Below are 20,808 nucleotides of genomic sequence, written 5' to 3' on the forward strand. Positions count from 1 at the left end.
GACGAAACTAAGGCTTTGAATTATAGGCAATCTGCTTGTGTGGAATTGTGGTCAAGGTGTTAGGCAGGCTAGTGTGGAACAGGATTTAGAACTGGGTTGACAGCAGCAGAATTCTCTTGATGGACAGCATGGGGTTTGTAAATGAAGATCATGTTTTAGTAATCTGCTTATAACAAGGCAACAAATGCATTGGATAATAGGGGTGCATACACAGTAGTATATTTAGATTTTACAAAGGCCTCCAATAAATTGCCACATGACAAGCTGATAATTAAATAGAGTGGTGTTTTTATGGTAGATTACTTCTTTTGTTTGAAGATAGTAGTATAGGTATCAGCAAATTTGTATGGGAGAACGATATCCCAGAAGAAGAAAGTCCACTAGTGGTGTGCCCCAGGGGTCTGGAGGCCATTGTTGTTGTTTAATTTTTATATAAATGACATTGGAAATGGCTTGAATGGTGATATACAGTTGTTTGCAAATGATAATGCAAAGTTGGGGGTAGGGGAGAGTTATGAGGAGTAGAATGAATGTTGTGTCCTTGTAAAAAAAAAAAAAAAAAACTGAATAGAGACTGGGTGAGTATGTGTGTGGACTATCAATTTAATGTAGCAAAGTAGTGATGGTTTTAAATTTCAGGAAGCAATGATGTGATGTAGAGTATAAGATTGGTGGGAATATCTTAGAGCAGGTTTGAGGAAGTGAAAGATTTGGGGTTATGGATAGGGACATGATATTTCAGAAACATCTTGCTAAAGCTGAGGATAGTACTTGTTGTTTATTTTTTAATGGTATATATTAGAACACAGAAAAATAAGTAAATAATTAATTTATTAACTTATTGCTGATATTTCGCTGGTGTTATAACCAGCATCTTCAGAGCACAAAAACACAGTTTGTCACAATACGCGAGACTATAACAACATGGTGTAATCAATGGACTAGTTAAACAAAATTGTAGCAGCAACACAAAGACTAGAGTCCTGATTTTGGCACCCTCTATCTGAAAAAATAAAAAATTGCAGCTATCACATAAGACTAGAGTCCTAAACAGAGAAAAAAAACCAGTACTAGTTTTTTCTTAAGATGACTGTCTCTCAGATTTTAAGCAAATTTATACAGCCATATTTGTTGAGATTTGGAGTGTGTTTCAGGGCTTCTGTTTCCTCTAAGAACAATCTCTGACTTGTAAGAGCTTCTGTGCAGTACTTTTGTGTTCTACCAGTTGATCCTGTGTGCAGGGGTATCCAGAGTATGGTCTGCTAGGCTCGACTTGCCATAGTGATAATGCCGGATGTATCTTTTGCGTTCATTGATGCGGATGTCACAGTTCTTCCTGTTTGACTAGTAGGCTTGATTACATGAGCAGGGTACTTCGTAGACTCCTGGATATGATAAAGGGGGAATGCTGTCCTTGGGTGAGCGGATAAGGGTTGCTAATTTGCTTCCTGGTATAAATATGGTGCGTAGTTCATCTTTAATTAGAATTCTTGAAATCTTCGGATGTGCCTTTAATGTATGGGATGGTGACTGTTTTGTTGTAGCTCTCTGTGGTGGATAGTGGGAGGGGTTTCTTAGGAGTGTTTAGTATTTTGTTTATCTTATGGGGATTATAGCCATTGGCCAAGAAGGTGTGGCATAAGTGAGCCAGTTCAGCAGCAAGAGTATTGTCATTAGAACACATTGCTCTTGCTCTGTGGGTTAGCGTTTTTAAAATGCCATATTGTTGAGAAGGGTGATGGTGTGATTGTTTGTGTAAATATCTCCCTGTATGTGTGGGTTTTCTATAAACCGAGAATGATAAGAAACCTTCTGGAAGACGTGATAAGTGTATCCAGGAAGGGCAGATAGTTATTAGCTTCCAGTTCCATTGTAAAGTGGATTTTTGGATGTTGGCTATTTAAATGCACTAAGAATGTTTTCAATGTCTCTGGGCCATGTGGCCAAATAGCAATGAGGATAGTGCTGCGTATTATGGCAATGATGTGGTGACACTGACATGTAGAAATATGTTATGATTCCATTGTATAAGGATGTGATCCGACCACATATGGATTACTGCACAGATTTCGTCACCTGGATTTCAAAAGGATGAATTATTAGAGAGGATTCAGAAACAATTGACAAATTTGGTTTAGAATTTCTTGAATGTTGATTTGAGTATGAAGACAGATTGAGAGATGCAAATTGCAGAGACTAAGGGATAGAAAGAGGAGGGAGCATCATCCAGACTTAAGTGGGTAAGGGATAATTACCAGATTTATGTGAATAAGATTTTTATAGAATGAGTGGAAACAAATAGCAAACAAGTGGCCTTCCTTGAAATTGTATGAAGAAGTGGGTATGGGAAGTATGTTTTTTTGCATGGAGATGTAGGAAATTGGACTGAATTGACCGAAAGGGTGAGTGCAGAGGCAATGAATGCTTTTGAATAATGGTATGAGGTTATGTCTATGAGAGAGAAAGAGAGAGAGATCCCCTGCAGTGAGCCTCTTGACTTCATGGAGGTGTGATGATGATAATATACCTGATACACAAGTCTACTATATGAGGATTGGTTGAAAGGTTTGGTAAAAAAAATTAAGTTAAACACATTTTTTTGGAAACAATCACCTTTATTTCTCAACATAGTCTCCATTGAGGTCTATACATTTGGTCCAGCAAGTTTCCAATTTTTTTATCCCATCTAAAAAGAGCATTTGTCAAATTGCAAAAAAATAGTCATTGACAGCCTTGATAACATCCTTGTTCGAAGAAAAGTGTTTTCCCACGAAGCCAAATTTTTAAGCTTGGGAACAAGAATTCATACGGTCTGGAGAATACAGTGGATGCGGAACCAGTTTGAACCTCAATTCTTGCAGTTTTGCCATTGTGACGGCAATGTATGGGATGGTGTATTGTCTTGATGAAGGAGCACTTTTTTTGTGTGCCAATCTAGGCTGTTTTCTCTTCGGTTCTTCTTGTAAATAGTCCAACAATGATGCATAATAGACTTCTGTTATTATCTTATCCTTTTCTAAATAGTCTATCATGATAATTCCTTTGGAATCCCAAAAAAACAGTGGCAATCACCTTCCAAGCTGACATAACAATCTTCACTTTTTTTCGGTGCTCTTTCACCAAAAATTATCCACTGTTTTGACTGCTGCTTGGACTCAGGTGTGTAGTGGTGGATCCAAGTTTTGTTTACAGTCACGAATTGATGCAAAAAATCCTGTGAATTGAGATTAAACATTGCCAAATACTGCATTGAAATGTCTTTTCACATGCATTTTTGATCGACAGTCAACAATTGCAACACCCATCGCGCACACAGATTTTTCATGTGCAGCATATTATACACCTGTTCAGTTGAGATGCATACAATCTCAGCAATCTCATGCACTTTCACTTGGCATTCTTCCATAACAATAGCATGGATTTTGTCAATCATTTCCTTCGTAGTGACCTCAGTATGGTGTCTAGAGCACGTTTCATCTTTGATGGACTTAGGACCACATTTAAACTCGTTTATCCAAAAATAAATAGTCTTTAATGCTGGTGCAGAGTCACCACGAACTGCATCTAACTCTGCTTTGATCTACATGGCCATCCACTTCTTCAAATAAGTGTTTTATCACTGCACGAAACTCGTTTTTCTCCATTTTTATGAAAACTGTGAATACGGTTGTTTTAAATGTTTGCCAAACGAGATCTGCATGTTGCACATGGCTAAAATTTTGCCAGGGGGGTCATGAAAAAGATGATACATGCTGACACTGGTATGAATGAACAAATTGTGTCGCCGTTTATTGGAAATTTACCAAACTTTTCAAACAACCCTTGTATTTTACTACCACTGATTTTTATGCCCTCTTATGCAGTGGTGCCGTTTTCCTTTCCTTTCCTTTGTGTAAAGAAATGTGCTAAAGAGCAAACATTGCTCTTTTGCACATTCCTTTAACATACATAGTGATATTCCATCTTTCCCACAGCTTCTAAACTCATCAAATTTTAAACTACCAGTCCTCTTCTTGCTTCTCCCATCATATTCACTACCATGCTTATGTTACTTAACATGAAATACACTGATAAAATAATTTCTGAAGATTTCAGCTATATCTTTAGCTGATGTATCATCCACAGCATCTGAAATGTCTTTCACACTCTCCTTTTCTTTTACTAGTCACATAACTATAGAATTCTCTAGGATTTTGCTTTGCCTTTTACCAGTCTCCATTCATATGACAGTTTCTCTCTCTCTCTCTCTCTCTCTCAGTATAATAATGCACCATGTTGCACTGCTTAAGTTAGTGCAACATTTATTCAGGAAATTATTATTCTTATTATTCAGGCCTCCATGGAGTCATTCTATCCCACTAACTATATCATCTTCTGTCAGCCATGTTTTACTAATGTCAATAACCTGTGGCCAGGAAGAGTCAACCAAGGCCAAAAATTCTTCCTTCTTGTTCCTAATACTCCTGGCATTAGTATACATGAAATGCAGAGGTCCATTTGTATCCCACTCCTATCTTGATGCATTGTACTAACTATCCCATTCTGATTTCTTGTCCTTCGTACTGGCTCAGGTACATTATAAACATTCTTACACTCAACTGCCTCACTGATGTCTGCATATCCACTTCCTCCTCTCCTTAATAGTTCTAGTTTCCCTGATTTTGCACTTCACTCTCACTTCACTCAGCAGTGAAGTGAGAGTGGATATAAACACTTTTTTTCCAGTCTTCGCACACCAAATCCATTCAAATGTAAGCCATCCATCAAACTCACTCCACACATCCACAAACTCCACACCACACCATCTGCATAACCTCACCTATGTAGTTGCTGAGTCTAAGAGGGTGATCAGGTAGTATCACAGATTTCTGTACTTGTACATTGTTTAGCTTGCATTAATGATATACTGGAGATGGTCTCTAGTGTAATATCCAGTTATTTGGTAATGATGCCAAGTTGGGGTGATAAGGGCCTGATGAAAAAAAAATCTATGCAGACTTACTTGAATAGACTAATTCTAAGGACAAATGTTAATGTTTAATGTTTTGAAGTGCAAAGTTATGCATTTTGAACTCAGGACAACATCGTAAGTAGAGTAGAGTATTATAGTAAATGGCATTTGCTGTAAGTAGTCAGTGAAACTGAATTTAGGATCAGCGGAAAAGACATTGGAAAAGCCGTATACAATCACAAACATCCATGCCCATGGCGGGATTCAAACTCGCAGTCTTTTGGCTGGAGAGCAGATACGCTAACCGCTCAGTCAACCAGGCTGGCATATGAGATCCATATTCTTCTGATGGTGGTCAATGTATGGAATGAGCTATTTAGGTATAAGTGACTAAAGGATGTGGTTGGGTCCTCCCCTCTATCAGTCTTTGAATTCTCTAAAGAAGCATAATAATAGTAATGTGAATAATAACATTAATAATAATAATGGGTTTATAATAAAAATATAAACTCATAATATTAATTATGATTGTCTGTGATAAAGAGAGGAAAGTGCAGGGAAGAGGGAAGAACAGAAGAGGACAGTGTATCCTCTTCCCTTTTTTCCTTCGACTTTCTTCATTATCCACCTCGCTATCTGCTCTGCCCACATCTTACTTGCCATAACACCGTCTTGGCTGGCAAGTACTACACTCTGTTTCATTGGCTGTTGAAGTGCCTTACAGGATTTCCACACCACTGAATCTCTCTACATTTCTCCCTCCAAATCCCTGACTCTATATATATCAAGCCCATAACTATTCAATATATTTAGACTATCCCAATTCACATGAAATTAGTGCCCTTATCTATCCTCTCTTTTTGGAAGTAAGGAAGGCCAGCCAACATCAGGCTGCCCAAACTAAGTGAGGCTAGAATTGAGCACAAAAAGTGTTTGTAGTACTAATGATGGAACCAGATGCATATTTTATATTTATCTGTGCCATGGACTGTATACAGTAAAAGAAAATATTACTACTTCATAGGAGCAAATATCAGTCAGAATTTTTCTGGATCAGTTTTCATAATTTTAAGCATCTGCAAATAATCTGAATAAATGGCAGCAGTTGCAGTAAAGAAGTGCACACTAGCAAAGCAGAAGGTCTCCACTCAGAGATCAAGTTTTTCCTTGGACTTTTTGGAGTGAATTCAATGTGACAGTTGTTTTATGTATGTACCCAAAAACGTTAGATTTATGGTGTTTTATATTAAATGATAAAAAGGAATGTATTATAGTATGTAAAAAGTGCAATGAAAGGTTAGGAATTCCAAAAATGAGAATAGTGTTACCAGGAATAATCAGAATGGAAGTGCTTGGAATAGTAATAATAGAAGTGATGTGAAAGAGCATAGGCAAAAGTTAATGAAAATTAAGTCAGGTTAAAAATAAATTGAGGAGGAAACTGAATGTTTAAAGAAGAGAATAACTATGTAAATGACAGATAAGTTAAGAAGAAGCAAGTATCTAAAGATGATAGTTGCTTTATATTGTGATTCAATCTTTAAAAGTGCAGTAAAAAAATAAGTTGCATAAGACATGTTTTACAGGTGGTACAATAATGAACATCAGATGTTTTGCATAGAAGGAATTAATGAGTCTCAGAATTAGTGGTAGTGGTGGGCACAAATGACTTGGATAATGAGACAAAGAATGTGAAAAGGGATTTGAAGTTGTTGCAGGAGGTGAAGGATAATAGTGTCATTGGGGAAGTGGCTAGTTTGTTGCCCAGATATGAGAGTAGTGAGCTGAGGAGAGCAATGATACTGAATGACAAAATGGCTGAATTGTGTCAAGCAGAGAGCGTTCAATTTGTGAATGTATTTGAATGGGTTTAGTGTTGGATGTTTGGAGTGATTGTTGTTTACTAAGAGTACACAGGGTCTGTATGAAATTAGTACTACTAAGAGTCAGAGAAATTCAGAAGCAGGTTGTGAAAGGACAGGAAGAGGATGGATACAAAAGTGAGGAAGTAATTATAGCAGAGTAAAGCAATGCAGTGCAAAACAGTGGGGATTATAAGAACATGAATGAAAATCAGAGTCAGGAAAACGGGGATAGTCAGAATGAAGAGACAAGTGCACTATAGCAGAGAGAAGAGTACAGAGTGATGATGTTGATGGGATGGCCTCAAAGAGTGAAGAATTGTTATGCTTGTATACTAATGTAAGGAGCATAAAGGGGCTAAGTTTGTGGCATTCATCGAATCAGTACACCCAAAGATAATTGGCATAAATGGAACTTGGTTAGCTGAGGATGATATACTGTCAGGACTTGAAATGGTAGAATATAGTTTTCCAAAAGGACAGAAAGATGAAGAGAGGAAGAGTATTGTTAATGATAGCAGAGGAATTGTGTCCAAGAGTCGAAGTGGAAGATAGTAGTATATGTGAAGATTTCGAAACTGTTTGATGTGAAGTTAAGATCAAATAGAGTAGTATATCTAATAGGATGCTATTATAGGCCAAAGAATGTGGAGAGTACTGACTGTGAAATGTTCAGACAAATTAGTTAGGAAATTACAAGGATCCTAATTGGTGATTTTAATGAGAATGTGGATTGGAAAGAAGAGATATGTATGGTATAACAAGGAGAGTGAATTTGAGTTTCTACAGGATAACAATCTAAAGCAGCATGTGATGCAGGCAACACAAAGTTTATCAGTGTTAAATTTAGTGACATTCTCAGAGGATGTGGTTGTGAATGAGGTATCAACACTGCCACCTGTTGGTGAAAGTGATCATGAGGTATTGTTTTGGAAGGCAGTCAAACAGGAAAAAGTTGTTATCAAGGTCTATATGTGGAACTAAAGTGGGTGATTATGAGAAGCTCTGTAGTCGACTAGTATCAATACATTGGGTTGGTGAATTGTGTAGAAGAGATGCTGACAGTTTATGGGAATGATGAGGGAGTATCTAACAAAAGTAATGCATAACTGCATATTAAGCAAATAGAGTAGTAATAGTAGTAGTGGATGGATGAACAGTGAAATTAAGCAAGCTGTGTTACAGAAGAGGAAGTACAAGACAGTTTGCAGTCAACAGATCCATGAAGAATATAAGCTGCAATCCATAAAAGCAACAAACATGGTGGTTAAAAAAATAAAAGTAGAATATGAAAAGAGATGGGCCAGTCAGCTCAAAACTAATCCAAAAGAATTTTTCTGTTATATGGCTAGCAAGAGGAAAAATAATTATGGCAAGTTGATGCTGGTGAATAGTTATGGTAGCAGAGTAACCATAGCAAATAATATAGTGGAATTATTTAACAAACACTTATCAGTATATATCGTTATATTGTGAATAATGCTGTGGAACATGTAGAAGGGAGGCAAGGATCAGGAGAATTAAAGGTAAAGGATTCAGAGGTGTATCAAGCATTGCTCAGATTAGATGTTAATAAGGCTGTCAGAATGAATGACATATCACCATGTATTTTTAAAGAATGTGCAAAAGAGTTAGCCATGCTGTTGTCCTGGTTATTTATTGAGTCCTGCAGTGGGTAAGGTTCCTTAGGTGTGGAAAGAAGGCAAAAGGACAGAAGATTCTCTATTATGGTCAACATGGGTTTGTGAAGAGCAGGGCAGGTGGCACTTCCAGAAAATAAGGTCCATTCAGAATTTAATGTCAATATGATATGGAAGAGTGATTGTGCATGCTTGCTAGCAAAGAGTGACTCATTAGCTAGCTGTTGACCAATTTACTTTCTTTTTGTTATCATTTGTTGTCTTCTGAATAATTTATAATTAGTGCTGAGTAGAAAAAAAAAGAAAAAATCGCCAGTTGTGAGGTTTGTGGTGTGGTGTGGTTTTTGTTAGCAGAAAACAATGGTGCTGCAGAAATTCACTGACTGTGTTTACATTCCTAATGTATTCAGTGACAATAAGGTTAGGCAATGGTGACATTTGGTCAAAGAAGGGTGCAACGATGTTCATGATAAAAAGTGCAGTGACCCATCCCATCAAATGTGGTGACAGACAATTTTGTGGAAAAAGTGAATAAGAAAATTCGTGAGAATCAGTCTCACAATTACAGAAATTATGACATAAAAGCTGAGGAATAAGAAATTGTGTTCCAGATGGATCCCCAAAATGCTGATCAATGTACATAAACAGCAATGATTGAAATCAGCTAAAAATTTTCAGATCATTACAAAAATGAAGATGAACTTTTTTCTTGTATCTGACTAGTGACGAAATGTGGATTTCATGCACAAAGGTAGAGTCAAAAGAACAATCAATGTAAAGGCACTATTTCTTATTTCTGAAAGGCAAAAAAAATTCATACAAGCACTATGGGTCAAAAAAATGATGACCACTGTCTTCTGGGACCCCTCATTGATTTTTCTTCAGTGAGGAATTGCAGTTAATTTCATGTTCACCTTTTCCACCAAATCATCTGTAAACACCCTTGGCCAGCCACTTGTGCTCTTCACTGTGAACACTGCTGCTTCCTTCTTGAAACAAACTACACCATTGCCTAACCCTACTGTCACTCATTGCATTAGGCCCATAAACCTTACACAGTCATTGGTGAATTTCTGCAGCACTATTGTTTTCCTCCAAGCAAAACTGTATCACACCATGAAACTTGCAACTTTTTATCACTTATTATAAATTATTTTAGAAGACAAATGATAACAGAACAAAAGTAAAATGGTCAGCCACTGGCTAATGAGTCACACATGTGTGACCCCTCTCTCCTATATTATTTTGCAATAAAATCAGAATGGACCTTTCTTTCTGGACATGCCTCATAGCAATCTGCTTACATTTTATGATAATGATGAATGTGTTGAATAAGGGAGATTCATATACAGTGAATTTTTTGGACTTTGCGAAGACATCTGATAGATTACCACATGACAGATTGGTGCATAAGCTGCAGAAGATGGGAATAAACAGCAGATTGGTTAGATAGATTGAAGATTGGTTTTCTGAAAAATACCAGCAAGTTGTATATGATGGTTCAGTGTCTCAGAAAAGGAAGGTGACGATTGCCATGCCTCAGAGTTCTGTTCTTGGGCCCCTACTGTAACTTATTTGTTAAAGATATTTCATGTGGATTGACTGGATCTACAGATGTTTGCCAATGATGCAAAGTTATGTAGAATTATCAGGTATAGTGCTGATGTTAATTCTCTATAGGAAGATTTGAATAGACTCTTAGCATGGACAAATGAGTGGGCTTGCACTTTTAATATTAATAAATGCAAGGTGTTACATGGGTGGAGTTCTGCTTCAGAAAGTAGATAAGATTCAGGATCTTGGGATGATGGTAGAAAGTAGACATAATTTCCGAGGACACATCACAAATATTGCAGAGACTGCACATCATATTACTGCTTTGATAAAAACTACATTGACACATAGGGATAAGGAAGTGGTGTTGATGGTGTGCCTCTATATAAGGCATTGGTCAGACCACATATGGACTATTGTGCACAGATTTGGTCATCTAGTTTTCATTGTGATGTGGAAACACTGGAGGTGGTGCAAAGACGAATGACCAAAGTGATATTCAGGACTCTGGAGTGTTATGAGGAGAGTCTGAGGGAATGTAGATTACAGAAGTTGGTGAATAGAAGGAAAAGAGGAGATATGATAGAGACCTTCAAGTTAGTTCAGGATTCTGTTAGATTAATACAGAAGAAATTATAAAAAGAGTAATTAAAAGAAACACACGTATTAACCACAGTGAAAATTATTTAATTGTAAATATTTCATCCTAAGTATCTTAGGACATCATCAGTACAGTAGTTTTAAACAATAATAGGAATAACATACAGTTAGGGCGCATGATTACAATAGAATCTCATTAAACGTGCATAACGTGCTACAGAAGTAAAAAAAAACAAAATTGTGTTAAATAATTTTTTTTTTTTATGACAATTTCCCATACTTCAGAAATAGTAAGAATGTTGTTACGGTTTAAGTTTGGTCTGTGTAGTAGGGCTTCAGAACTTTCTTTGTATAAATGTTCATGTTTATATAAAGATCTATGTAAAAGTTTAGACTTTTCTCAATGGATCCTATGGTTTGGATTTTCAATTCCGTGTTGAGAGAGGCCAGATTTCTGCGGTTTAAAAAGACGAATGTGGTCTTGATGTTCCGAGATGCGTTTCTGAACAGACCTACCTGTCTGCCCAAAGTAAGATAATTTGCATGAGCATGGAATCTCATAAATGCCAGGCAACATCAAAGGTGAGAGTTTGTCCTCAGGAGAAGGTAACAAGTTGTAAATTTGGTTGATAGGTTTGTAAGTAGTGGCAAAATTGTATTTCTTCATAATTTTAGAAAGACGTTCTGAGATGCCTTTAACATAAGGTATGGGAATCCTATGGACTTCTTCCTGTCTGGTTTGAGGTGTGGAGAAGTGACTGATGATTTTTTGAGTTGTTTTAGGATTATATCCATTTAGGATGGCTGTATTTTTGATTACTTCTAATTCCTAGTTTAAAGATTCTTCAGAGGAGCAGAATTTATGTGCTCTGGAAACTAGTGATTTAATAATGCCAGATTTCTGAGATGGATGATGAGCAGAAGAATTGTGAATGTAGCGACCTGAGAATGTATGCTTGCGAAAGACAGATGTGGCGATGGAACCGTCTTCTTTTCTTTGGATGTGTAAATCCAAAAAAGGAGATACCCTGTGGAGATTCTTTTTCTAATGTAAAGTTGATATGATGATGAAGAAGGTTAATTTTATCTAGAAACAGTTGTAATTCATGTTTGGGATGATCCCAGACTGCAAATACGTCGTCGACATATCGTAACCAAATTTTTGGTTTGGGGTTCAAAAGTGAATATTTTTTCCTCAAGGTGTTCTAGAAACAAGTTTGCTAGGTTTGGTGATAAAGGAGATCCCATTGCTGTTCCTTCTTGCTAAATTTGACCTTTCCAGGTGAAGTAACCTGATGCAATAACAAACTTGAACAATTCAACTATATCAGATGGAAATTTTTGAGTTAGTAACTCTATTGTTTCTTTATGGGGAATGTTTGTGAAGAGGGAGACAATGTCAAAGCTGATTAACAAGTCAGTTTTTGATAGTTGAATGTCTTTAATTTTTGTGTGAAACTCAGTAGAATTTTTGATTGAAGAGACTGAGTGGCCTATGTGAGGGCGGAGAAGGTTAGATAAGAATCTTGATAACTTGTACGTTGGACAGCTGATACTGTCTACGACGGGTCTAAGTGGAACATCAGTTTTGTGTAGCTTAGGTAAGCCATAAATTCTAGGAGGTCTTGCATGGTATGGCTTCTTCATCTAAGGAAGTTTCATTAAGTAGCTTATTTAATTTTATGAGTTGACATTTCGTAGGATCATAATCCAATTTGGCGTAAGTATTACGATCTCGAAGAAGTAAATTCATTTTTCGGTTTATTTAAAAATATGAATTGGTATCAAGAATCACAGTGGTATTTCCTTTATCAGCTCTAGTAATGATTATATTTTTGTTACGTTTTAAGGAAATGATAGCTTTCAATTCTGATGGTGGGATATTTAATTCTGAAGGTTTGACATTGTAGATCACTTTAGCTACTTCAAATCGAAGTCTGTTGGCTTCAATACTGGAGAGATGTTTGACGTTTCTTTCTATATTATGTATGAAGTCTAAATATGGGAAACACTTTGGTGAAATCGCAAATTTATGGCCTCTTGCTAGAACATTTAATTCATCTTTTGTTAGTGGACGGTTAGATAAATCGACTACCCATTTTTCCATTGGTAATTTGTTAGTGATCTTTTTTGATCGATTTAATAGATTAAGATATTTAATATGTAGAGCACTATTGCTTTTATCAAAAGCTTTTTTTCCCCGAATTCTTTGAGACAGTTATAATTAACTGTAGCAATTCTTGATTTAACGTATTTGACAAGTCTGTTTCTAGTTCTGTAATATTTAAATTGTTTGTTGCTAATTCATGCTTAGACACTCGTAACTGATTGAGTAGTAAGGAATGACTTGCTTTTTGATAGATTTTATGGGCACCTGGAGATTTGATGGCTTCCTTCAGTTTTGCAAATGTTGGAATAAGATTATCGCGTCTGCACTCTTTTAAAAAAGATATTCTAGCTCGTAGCTTACCCTGTTTTAATTGCACTTTTCCTAGTAAGTTTATCTTCTGCGCTGTCATTTCCCCGTGAAGGAATAAAACTTTTTTTAAATAATGAAACCTGTGGTGTGATCATAATTAAAAGAAGCACACGTATTAACCACAGTGAAAATTATTTAATTGTAAATATTTCAATTAATATTTACAATTAAATAATTGTAATTATTAAATATTTACAATTAAATATTTAATAATTGTAAATTTTTAAATAACCACAGGTTTCGTTATTTAAAAAGTTATAAAAAGAGTGGATGGTAAGATGGGAAGAATGAGAGGCCATCCCTGGAAGTTGTATACAGATGTGGTGGTGAAGGGTGTGAGGAGTAGATTATTTATGTAGAGAGTTGTTAGCAGTGGAATGCATTGCTGGGGTGCATTGCAAATGCAGGCAGTGTAAATAAATTTCAAAGCTTGTTATGATACACATGTTGCTGGTTGAGTGAGCCTTCCATAAGGAGTCTGACTCCGTGGAAGTTACCAATATAATAATAATAATAAATGATTATCTCAGGTTTAGAAATATTTAGGAAACTATAATTTTAAGAATGTGTGATCTCTCAACAATCTTGACATTTTTTTTTTTTAATTTAATTTTAATTTGTAGGTTTGTAAGACTTTTGGTCTACTTGTCAAGATCATCTAAAGCCTAATTCTTTCAGAGAGAGAGAGAGAGGATTAGGTTCTAAAAATCACTAATTTTAGAAATCTTGTCACACAAGCATGCAATTTCCTATTTGCAGATAATCCTTGACAATAAAGACACAGTATAGTCATGAAAAATTATTTTAATTATTTAAAATATAATTTTTTTTGTAATCCATTAAGCTGCAAGATAAATGTTGCATTTATCTTGTGCCATTATTATTTAACACAGAGGAAAATTCTCGATGTAAATTTATTTCTTTATTATTTTTTTTACTTACTAAAATTTCTGTTCTGTTAATAATCAAATCTGTGATGCATTTATAATTTGTTTTTAATCATTAAGTGTTTATTTTGTAAAAATATTTTCATAGAGTTGACACACTTTTAGTAACTGGAGCCAAAGCCTCTCACCTGCATACAGTGCATACAATGTGGACACACATGGATCCAAAAAAGACAACACTTCTTCAGATTGATGATGTTGGAGATGTTATCAATGAAGCAGTAAGTACTCTCTTACCTTCAGCCTTTTATTAGTTCTTAGAAAACAGTTTTGTAAAGAGTGATACCAAAGCTGACATTAGATCATGAAATTTAGGTGGTTAAGGGTACAATGAAACCTTGTGGAAGAGGATCACCCTACCTCTTACTGTGCCTACATGTTTTCTTAAATTAATTCAATTTAACCACCCAAATGGCAACACAGATAAAATATAACAAAAATATATGCTTTGCATCCATATTATTTTTATAATATCCAAAGGTTATATTGACTTCAATGATCACTTCACATTCCTGTTAATGATCATATCTTCAAATTTGTCATTCATCACTAAATTAATAATTTTTAACACTTATATTCCATCTGTTGTATACTATCTGATGTAATCTTTCAGGGACTCTAAATTTCTTAATAAATTAAATTAAATAATTAAATTTAATTTACTACCGTGTTTTAAACACATTCAAACTCTTTGCAGACACCACCTTCTCAGGCAAGGCATTCCAATCAGTCACAACTCTGCACAAAAAAAACCTGCCTCTCACTCCCCTACTCACACCCTGGTTCTCCCTTGATCTCCCACTATTTTCTGTAGAACTTCTGCAGCATTGATCCTGTAACAACCCCTTACCAACTTGTAGGTCTCTATCATATCTCCCCTCTTCCTCCTGTCCACCAGACTCTGCAAATTATATCTTCTCAATCTTTCCTCATACTCTACATTCCAGAAGTCAGAACCTACCTTAGTCAGTCAACTTTGGACCCTTTCCAACATCTCTTCATCCTTCTGAAAACCAGGTGACCAAATCTGGGCACAATAGTCCATGTGTGGCCTAATCAAAGCCTTATACAACGGAACAAGAATCTCCCTACTTCTACACGTCAGTGTCCTCTGCATCATTCCCAGAAGCCTTTGTGTTGTCTTCACAATTTTGGCTATGTGTCTCCTAGATTTTAGATCCTTATCCACTATCACACCCCTGATCTCTTATTTCCTCCACCTCCAATAATAAATCCTCACCAAGCATAAATTCTGCATCCCATCTTTGTTGTCCAAATTTTAAAACCTTACATTTTGCAACATCGAACTCACATCCCCATTTCCATGCCCAATCACTCAATTTATTCAAGTCTTCTTGTGAGGCTACAACATCTTCACTACTCTTCATGGTTTGTCCCAACTTTGCATCATCTGCAAACAACTGAATATCTCCATCCAAATCTTCACCAATATCATTAATATACAAGTTAAACAGTAATAGACCTAAAACAGACCCCTGAGGCACTCCACTAGTGACTTTCCTTTTCCTGGATATCGCACCCCCATACACAACTTGTTGATACCTATCAGATAGCCAGTCTCCAATCCAATGCACTAATCTAATATCCAACCCCATCTGCTCTAGTTTGACTGTCAACTTATCATGAGATACTCTATCAAAAGCTTTGTAGAGCCCGTGTAGGTGCTCTACAATTAGGTCGTTATGGACTAGACTACAAGAGCACTTCAGGGTTTGCAATATTCCCATTCCAGAATATCTGAACACGAAAAAACAACATCAAAAAGAAAAATAAACCACAGAATACAGGGAAGACAGAAATTGCAGCTCACGCCCTTGAACAAAAACACATCCTCCAAATTGACAAAGCCATAATCATTGACAAACAAGAAAACGAAACGATGCTTAGAATATCCGAAACTATTGCCATAAAATGCGATGGAAATTCTATCAACGTCCACCGCCCTACCTAATTTCCAAATGTTGGACGTTCCAAAACTTACAAATTAAGCCACGCCTCCAGACATTTAGCGACAAGAAATGCCCAAATTTGGCAGACACATCTTGAAGCCTTGACATAGCCCTACAGTCATTCCCACAAAGTTCCGACGATGGTCAGACGATGACCGAAACGGTCCACACCACGTAAACCCTTGCCCCAGTTTCCACATAAGGATACCCTTCCCCTTCTTCCCCCCCCTTCCCACAACAAAATAATATATATATATATATATTTATATATATATTATTAATAGTAACCCGGGTTTCCAAACTTATTTCCCGTGTCTCAAGCACATCCCCATGTTCTTTCCCCATGTATATTACTGTGTATCCTTCTCCTCTGTCCAAGGAAGCAGTCACTTTATTGTAATAAGTATATTATTAAAACATGACCTCCCTTTAGCAAATCCATGCTGTCCATCAAAGATTATACCATTGTTGTCAACCCAACTTTGGATCGTAGTTCTCACAAGCTTCTCCAACAACTTAACCACAACACCTGACACACAGATAGGCCTATAGTTTGATGCTTGAGTTCGATCACCTCCTTTATGAAGTGACACAATCTTGCCCTCCTTCCACTGTTTAGGAACTTGACCAAGTGCAAGACTCGTATTAAAAAAATATGTCAAGGGAGGTGTCAACTCTCTGGCACATTCCTTCAGAATACGCAGTGATATATTATCAAGTCCCACAGCCTTATTTACATCTAGTTTACTCTCCCCAAACACCTCTTGCTCACTTACAGTCAGTCTCTCCTCCCCATCATCAATTGCTCTTAATCTCTCCATGAAGTCACATTCACAAGATTGAAAGATCTTTATGAACTGCTCATTAAGTATCTCCACCACACATTCTGCGACAGCTGTCTTTATAGCATTTCCTCCAATCAATGTCATCCTTCCATAATCATTCTTTCTTTTGCTGGCTACATATCGAAAGAACTCCCTAGGATTCTTTTTGGCTTCATTAGCTAACTGCTGTTCATATCTCTCTTTAGCTACTCTCACCAACCAAGTCACCCTCCTTGCCTGGTCTTTGTAGACCTTATGAAATTGGTTACTTCCACTTCTCTTATGCTTCCTCCACAATGCCCTTTTTCTCTGTATTGCATGCTTAATCTCTTTATTTATCCATCTCACACCTACCTTATTTAACCTTCTCATCCATGGTATACATTTAGACATTGCATCTACTAAATAGTTTTTGAAAATCCCCTAAGCTGCATTGATCTCTTTTCCAGCTAACTCCTCATTCCATGCTACACCTGCAAGCTATCTCCTGAGCTCTTCATAATCACCCCCCCCCCCATGTAGTTCCACATATATCCTTTTTTCACAGGGGTCCTTGCACTGCTGGCAACCATCCAGGTAATCACCTCATGGTCACTTTCACCAATTGGTGGATGATTTGACACCTCATTTGTAATTACATCCTCTGATGAGATGACCAAATCCAAGACCCTTAATCCTCTTGTGCCCTCTGTTACATACTGTCTGAGATAGTTATCCCTCAAAAACTCAAAAAACTCATTTTCTTTACTTCCAGTTGCTATCTTATCATTCCAGCCTATATTGCCATAATTAAAATCACCATTAATGATCACCCTTTTCTTATTTGCTTGGCTTATTTGACTATACATTTTACTATCACCACCATCCACATTACCAGGTCTATAACAACATCCCACCAAGTATTTGATTCTATTCACCTCTATCTCACACCATACTGCCTCAAAACCACTGGCCCTATTTCCCTCTTGCATCTCTACCTTGTATGGACATAGAGCAATAGCACTCCCCCTCCATTTTTACCCCTTCTATCCTCACGAAACACATCATACCTTTCCATCTCTATTCCTGTCAGGATGTCGTCCTCATCTAACCATGTCTCACTTATTCCGACAATCTCTGGGTGCACAGACGCAATTAGTGCAACCATGTCATCTGCCTTGTTTTTTATACTTCTGGCATTGGTATACAAACACAACAACTCATTTCTGGATCTACAGCTAGTTCCACTGATACCACTCACTCAATGTGATCTCTCCATGCTGGACTGGGACCATTTCCCTTTCTGCTTCTTCATTTTAGAACCCTTTGCAATGTCATCTGTTTCCTCTTGATCCCTGGTCATCCCATTACTTTCTTGCCTACACATGCTCTCACCTCCTCTTGGAGCATCCACCTTTCTCACGCTGTGTACCCCTGTCCACCCTGAGCCTCCCCTTTCCCCTGCTCCTCTTGCACACCCATTCTCTCATTTTCTATACTCATACCTCTCACTTCCCCATTCATTTCCACTTCTTCGATCTCTCTTGTTTTACTCTCCTGCTCTTCCACATCGTTCCCCTCTCGATCTGATTCATTCTCTCTATTCACTTCTCTACTTTCCAGCAGCAGTCTCTCCAAGCGACTCACACCATAACCACTCAAATGCAGTCCATCGCTCCCATACAGCTCACTTTGTCCTTCAAACTCATTCCACACATTAACAAACTGTACTCCCATCTCCTCACACAATTTAGCCAGAATATCATTCATAATCCTTGCTCTCCACCTCATTTCACCACAATCATACCTAGGCAACACACTGACTACCCTTCCTGTCACACTATTCTCTTTTATCTTTCCAAGCAGTCTCCTGACATTCATTTTGACATGCTCTTTGTTCTCTTTCAAATCATTTGTACCAATTAATACAATTAACTCTTTTGCTCGCTCCCACCTCATATTCAATGCCTCAATCACTCTACTCATTTTACCACCTGGAAAACATACCTTGTGCATTTTATCCTCTAGTACACCTTTAATAATGGAGTCGCCATACAACGCCACTCGCTCATATTTCGTTAACTCTTTCATGCCATCATGATTTATTGTAATAGTTTTGACCTGAATTCTCTTAATTTCATTCCGCATCCATTTCATTTCTTGCTTCATCCAATCCAATTCACCTTCCGAACCTTGTGACACATTCTCTCTATCATTAAATCTTTCTAACTCTTGACCCCCTCTTCTCACTTTCCCTCTCATTCATCCTTCTTTGTTTCCATACTTTCGGTCCAACATATGTCCAACTTTCACTATCATTCTTCTCACTTTCACTCTCATTTATCTTTCTTTGTTTCCGTACTTTCGAACTAACATGCATCCAACTTTTGCTATCATTCTTCTCACTTTTACTGTCATTCATCTTTGTTTGGTTCAGTACTTTCGTTCCAACATGCGTCCAACTTTCGCCATCATTCATTCTTTTTTCGCTATCATTTATTCTTTCGATTTTTTTTACTTGCGATTTCTGTATCACGCCATTTCTACTTTCATTCGTTCTCTCAATTTCGTTTCTTTCTGCCTCACTTTTATCCCTTTTAACATCCGTTACGGTTGTCAAATCGCTCTTTCTTTTTTCCTGATTTTTTTAACATTTTTTCGCCTGTCTTTCTCACCATCCTTCTCTTTCAAACATGCACTTGCGACACAATCGGTACTAGCACTTTCTGTCATCAATTTCATATTCACATTCATCAGTTCCTCATTCAGGTCACACTTCACAGACAAACCCTTCTTCCATCTGCACTAAACATCCACAAATCATTTATGTATTCGAAGGAATACATATAACAGACCTCACACTTAACGAAACGACTGAAATCTAAATTAAAATCATGGAATGACAATGGCGCTGCTATTTTTTTTTTTCTCTGCAGGTTACTAGGTCTAATAATAATGATTTCATAATTTAGTTTAGGCAAGGAAAAAAACCCCACACTAATAATATCGGTAGTGTGCAACGTTTACAGCCACTGTTACTTAAACAATTATGCATATATACTTAATTATTCCTAGTAAAACTTATCTGAATGAGGAGCTCTTCAAATTGCGTCCGCAGCGCTTGGCCCACTAGCGCCCGGGAGAGGGCGCTAGTGGGCCATCTCAGCATAATTGTCCATAATATGGACTATTATGCTGAGATGTGGTCACCTGGTTTGATGTGGAAACACTAGGGAGCATCCAAAGACAAATGAACAAAGTGATATCAGGATGAGGAGTGTTGGTTATATAAAGGATGCTTGAGGGAATGTTGATTACAGAGGTTGGTGGATAGGAGGAAACGAGGAGATATGATAGACCCTCGAGTTAGTTAAGGGATTCCATCAGATTAATACAGAAGAAATTATAAAAAGAGTTGATGTTAAAATGGGAAGAACGAGTGGTCATCCCTGGAAGTTGTGTAAAGATGTGGTGAAGGAGAGTGTGAGCAGTTGATTTTTTTCATGGAGAGCTGTTAGTGAGTGGAATGCATTGCCTAAGTGTGTTGTGAGTGCAGGTAATGTAAATAACTTCAAAAGTTCATTATGATAGACATGTTACTGGTTGAGTGATTCTCCCACGAAGAGTCTGTTGACTCCATGGAGGTTACTAAATAACAATCGTAACAATTTAACTCCCACTTGATTTATTCTCCTGACTCTGGGTTTGCAGTCTTGTGCTATTACTTCTCTCAATAACACTCTTTTACCTCCTCCTCCCATATGCTGTTAACATTCAACCCTTGCAGTTTTTCTTCCATTGCTCCAAGCAATCTCCTGAGATTATCATACTTATCAGCCCTGTAATTTCACTTATACTCTTCCCCTCTTTACCCTTTGACTGTTTCAAACGCACTGTGTGCATTTGCTAGTGTCATTTCTTTAGTATTACTAACACTCTGAGCATGTTTCCATAACCTTTTTCATTTTGTAATTGTTATAACTGGCTAGGCCTGTTTATGAT

General features: G+C 37.1%; 1 protein-coding gene across 2 annotated transcripts in view; it reads left to right on the forward strand.

Annotated features, from left to right (window-relative positions):
* The window catches only part of LOC150095196 (uncharacterized protein ZK1073.1-like), a 347,623-nt gene that overhangs the window by 289,564 nt on the left and 37,251 nt on the right, over positions 1-20,808 (forward strand). For both annotated transcript variants that reach the window (XM_090410330.1, XM_090410331.1), the window contains exon 11: positions 14,122-14,254. In XM_090410330.1, the coding sequence (XP_090266456.1) occupies positions 14,122-14,254 (133 nt within the window). The remainder of the gene's footprint in view (positions 1-14,121; positions 14,255-20,808) is intronic.

This window comes from Typopeltis vanoorti, chromosome 20, assembly GCF_054136105.1.
Source record: "Typopeltis vanoorti isolate ZY-2024b chromosome 20, IOZ_Tvanoo_1.0, whole genome shotgun sequence".
Lineage (NCBI taxonomy): Eukaryota > Metazoa > Arthropoda > Arachnida > Uropygi > Thelyphonidae > Typopeltis > Typopeltis vanoorti.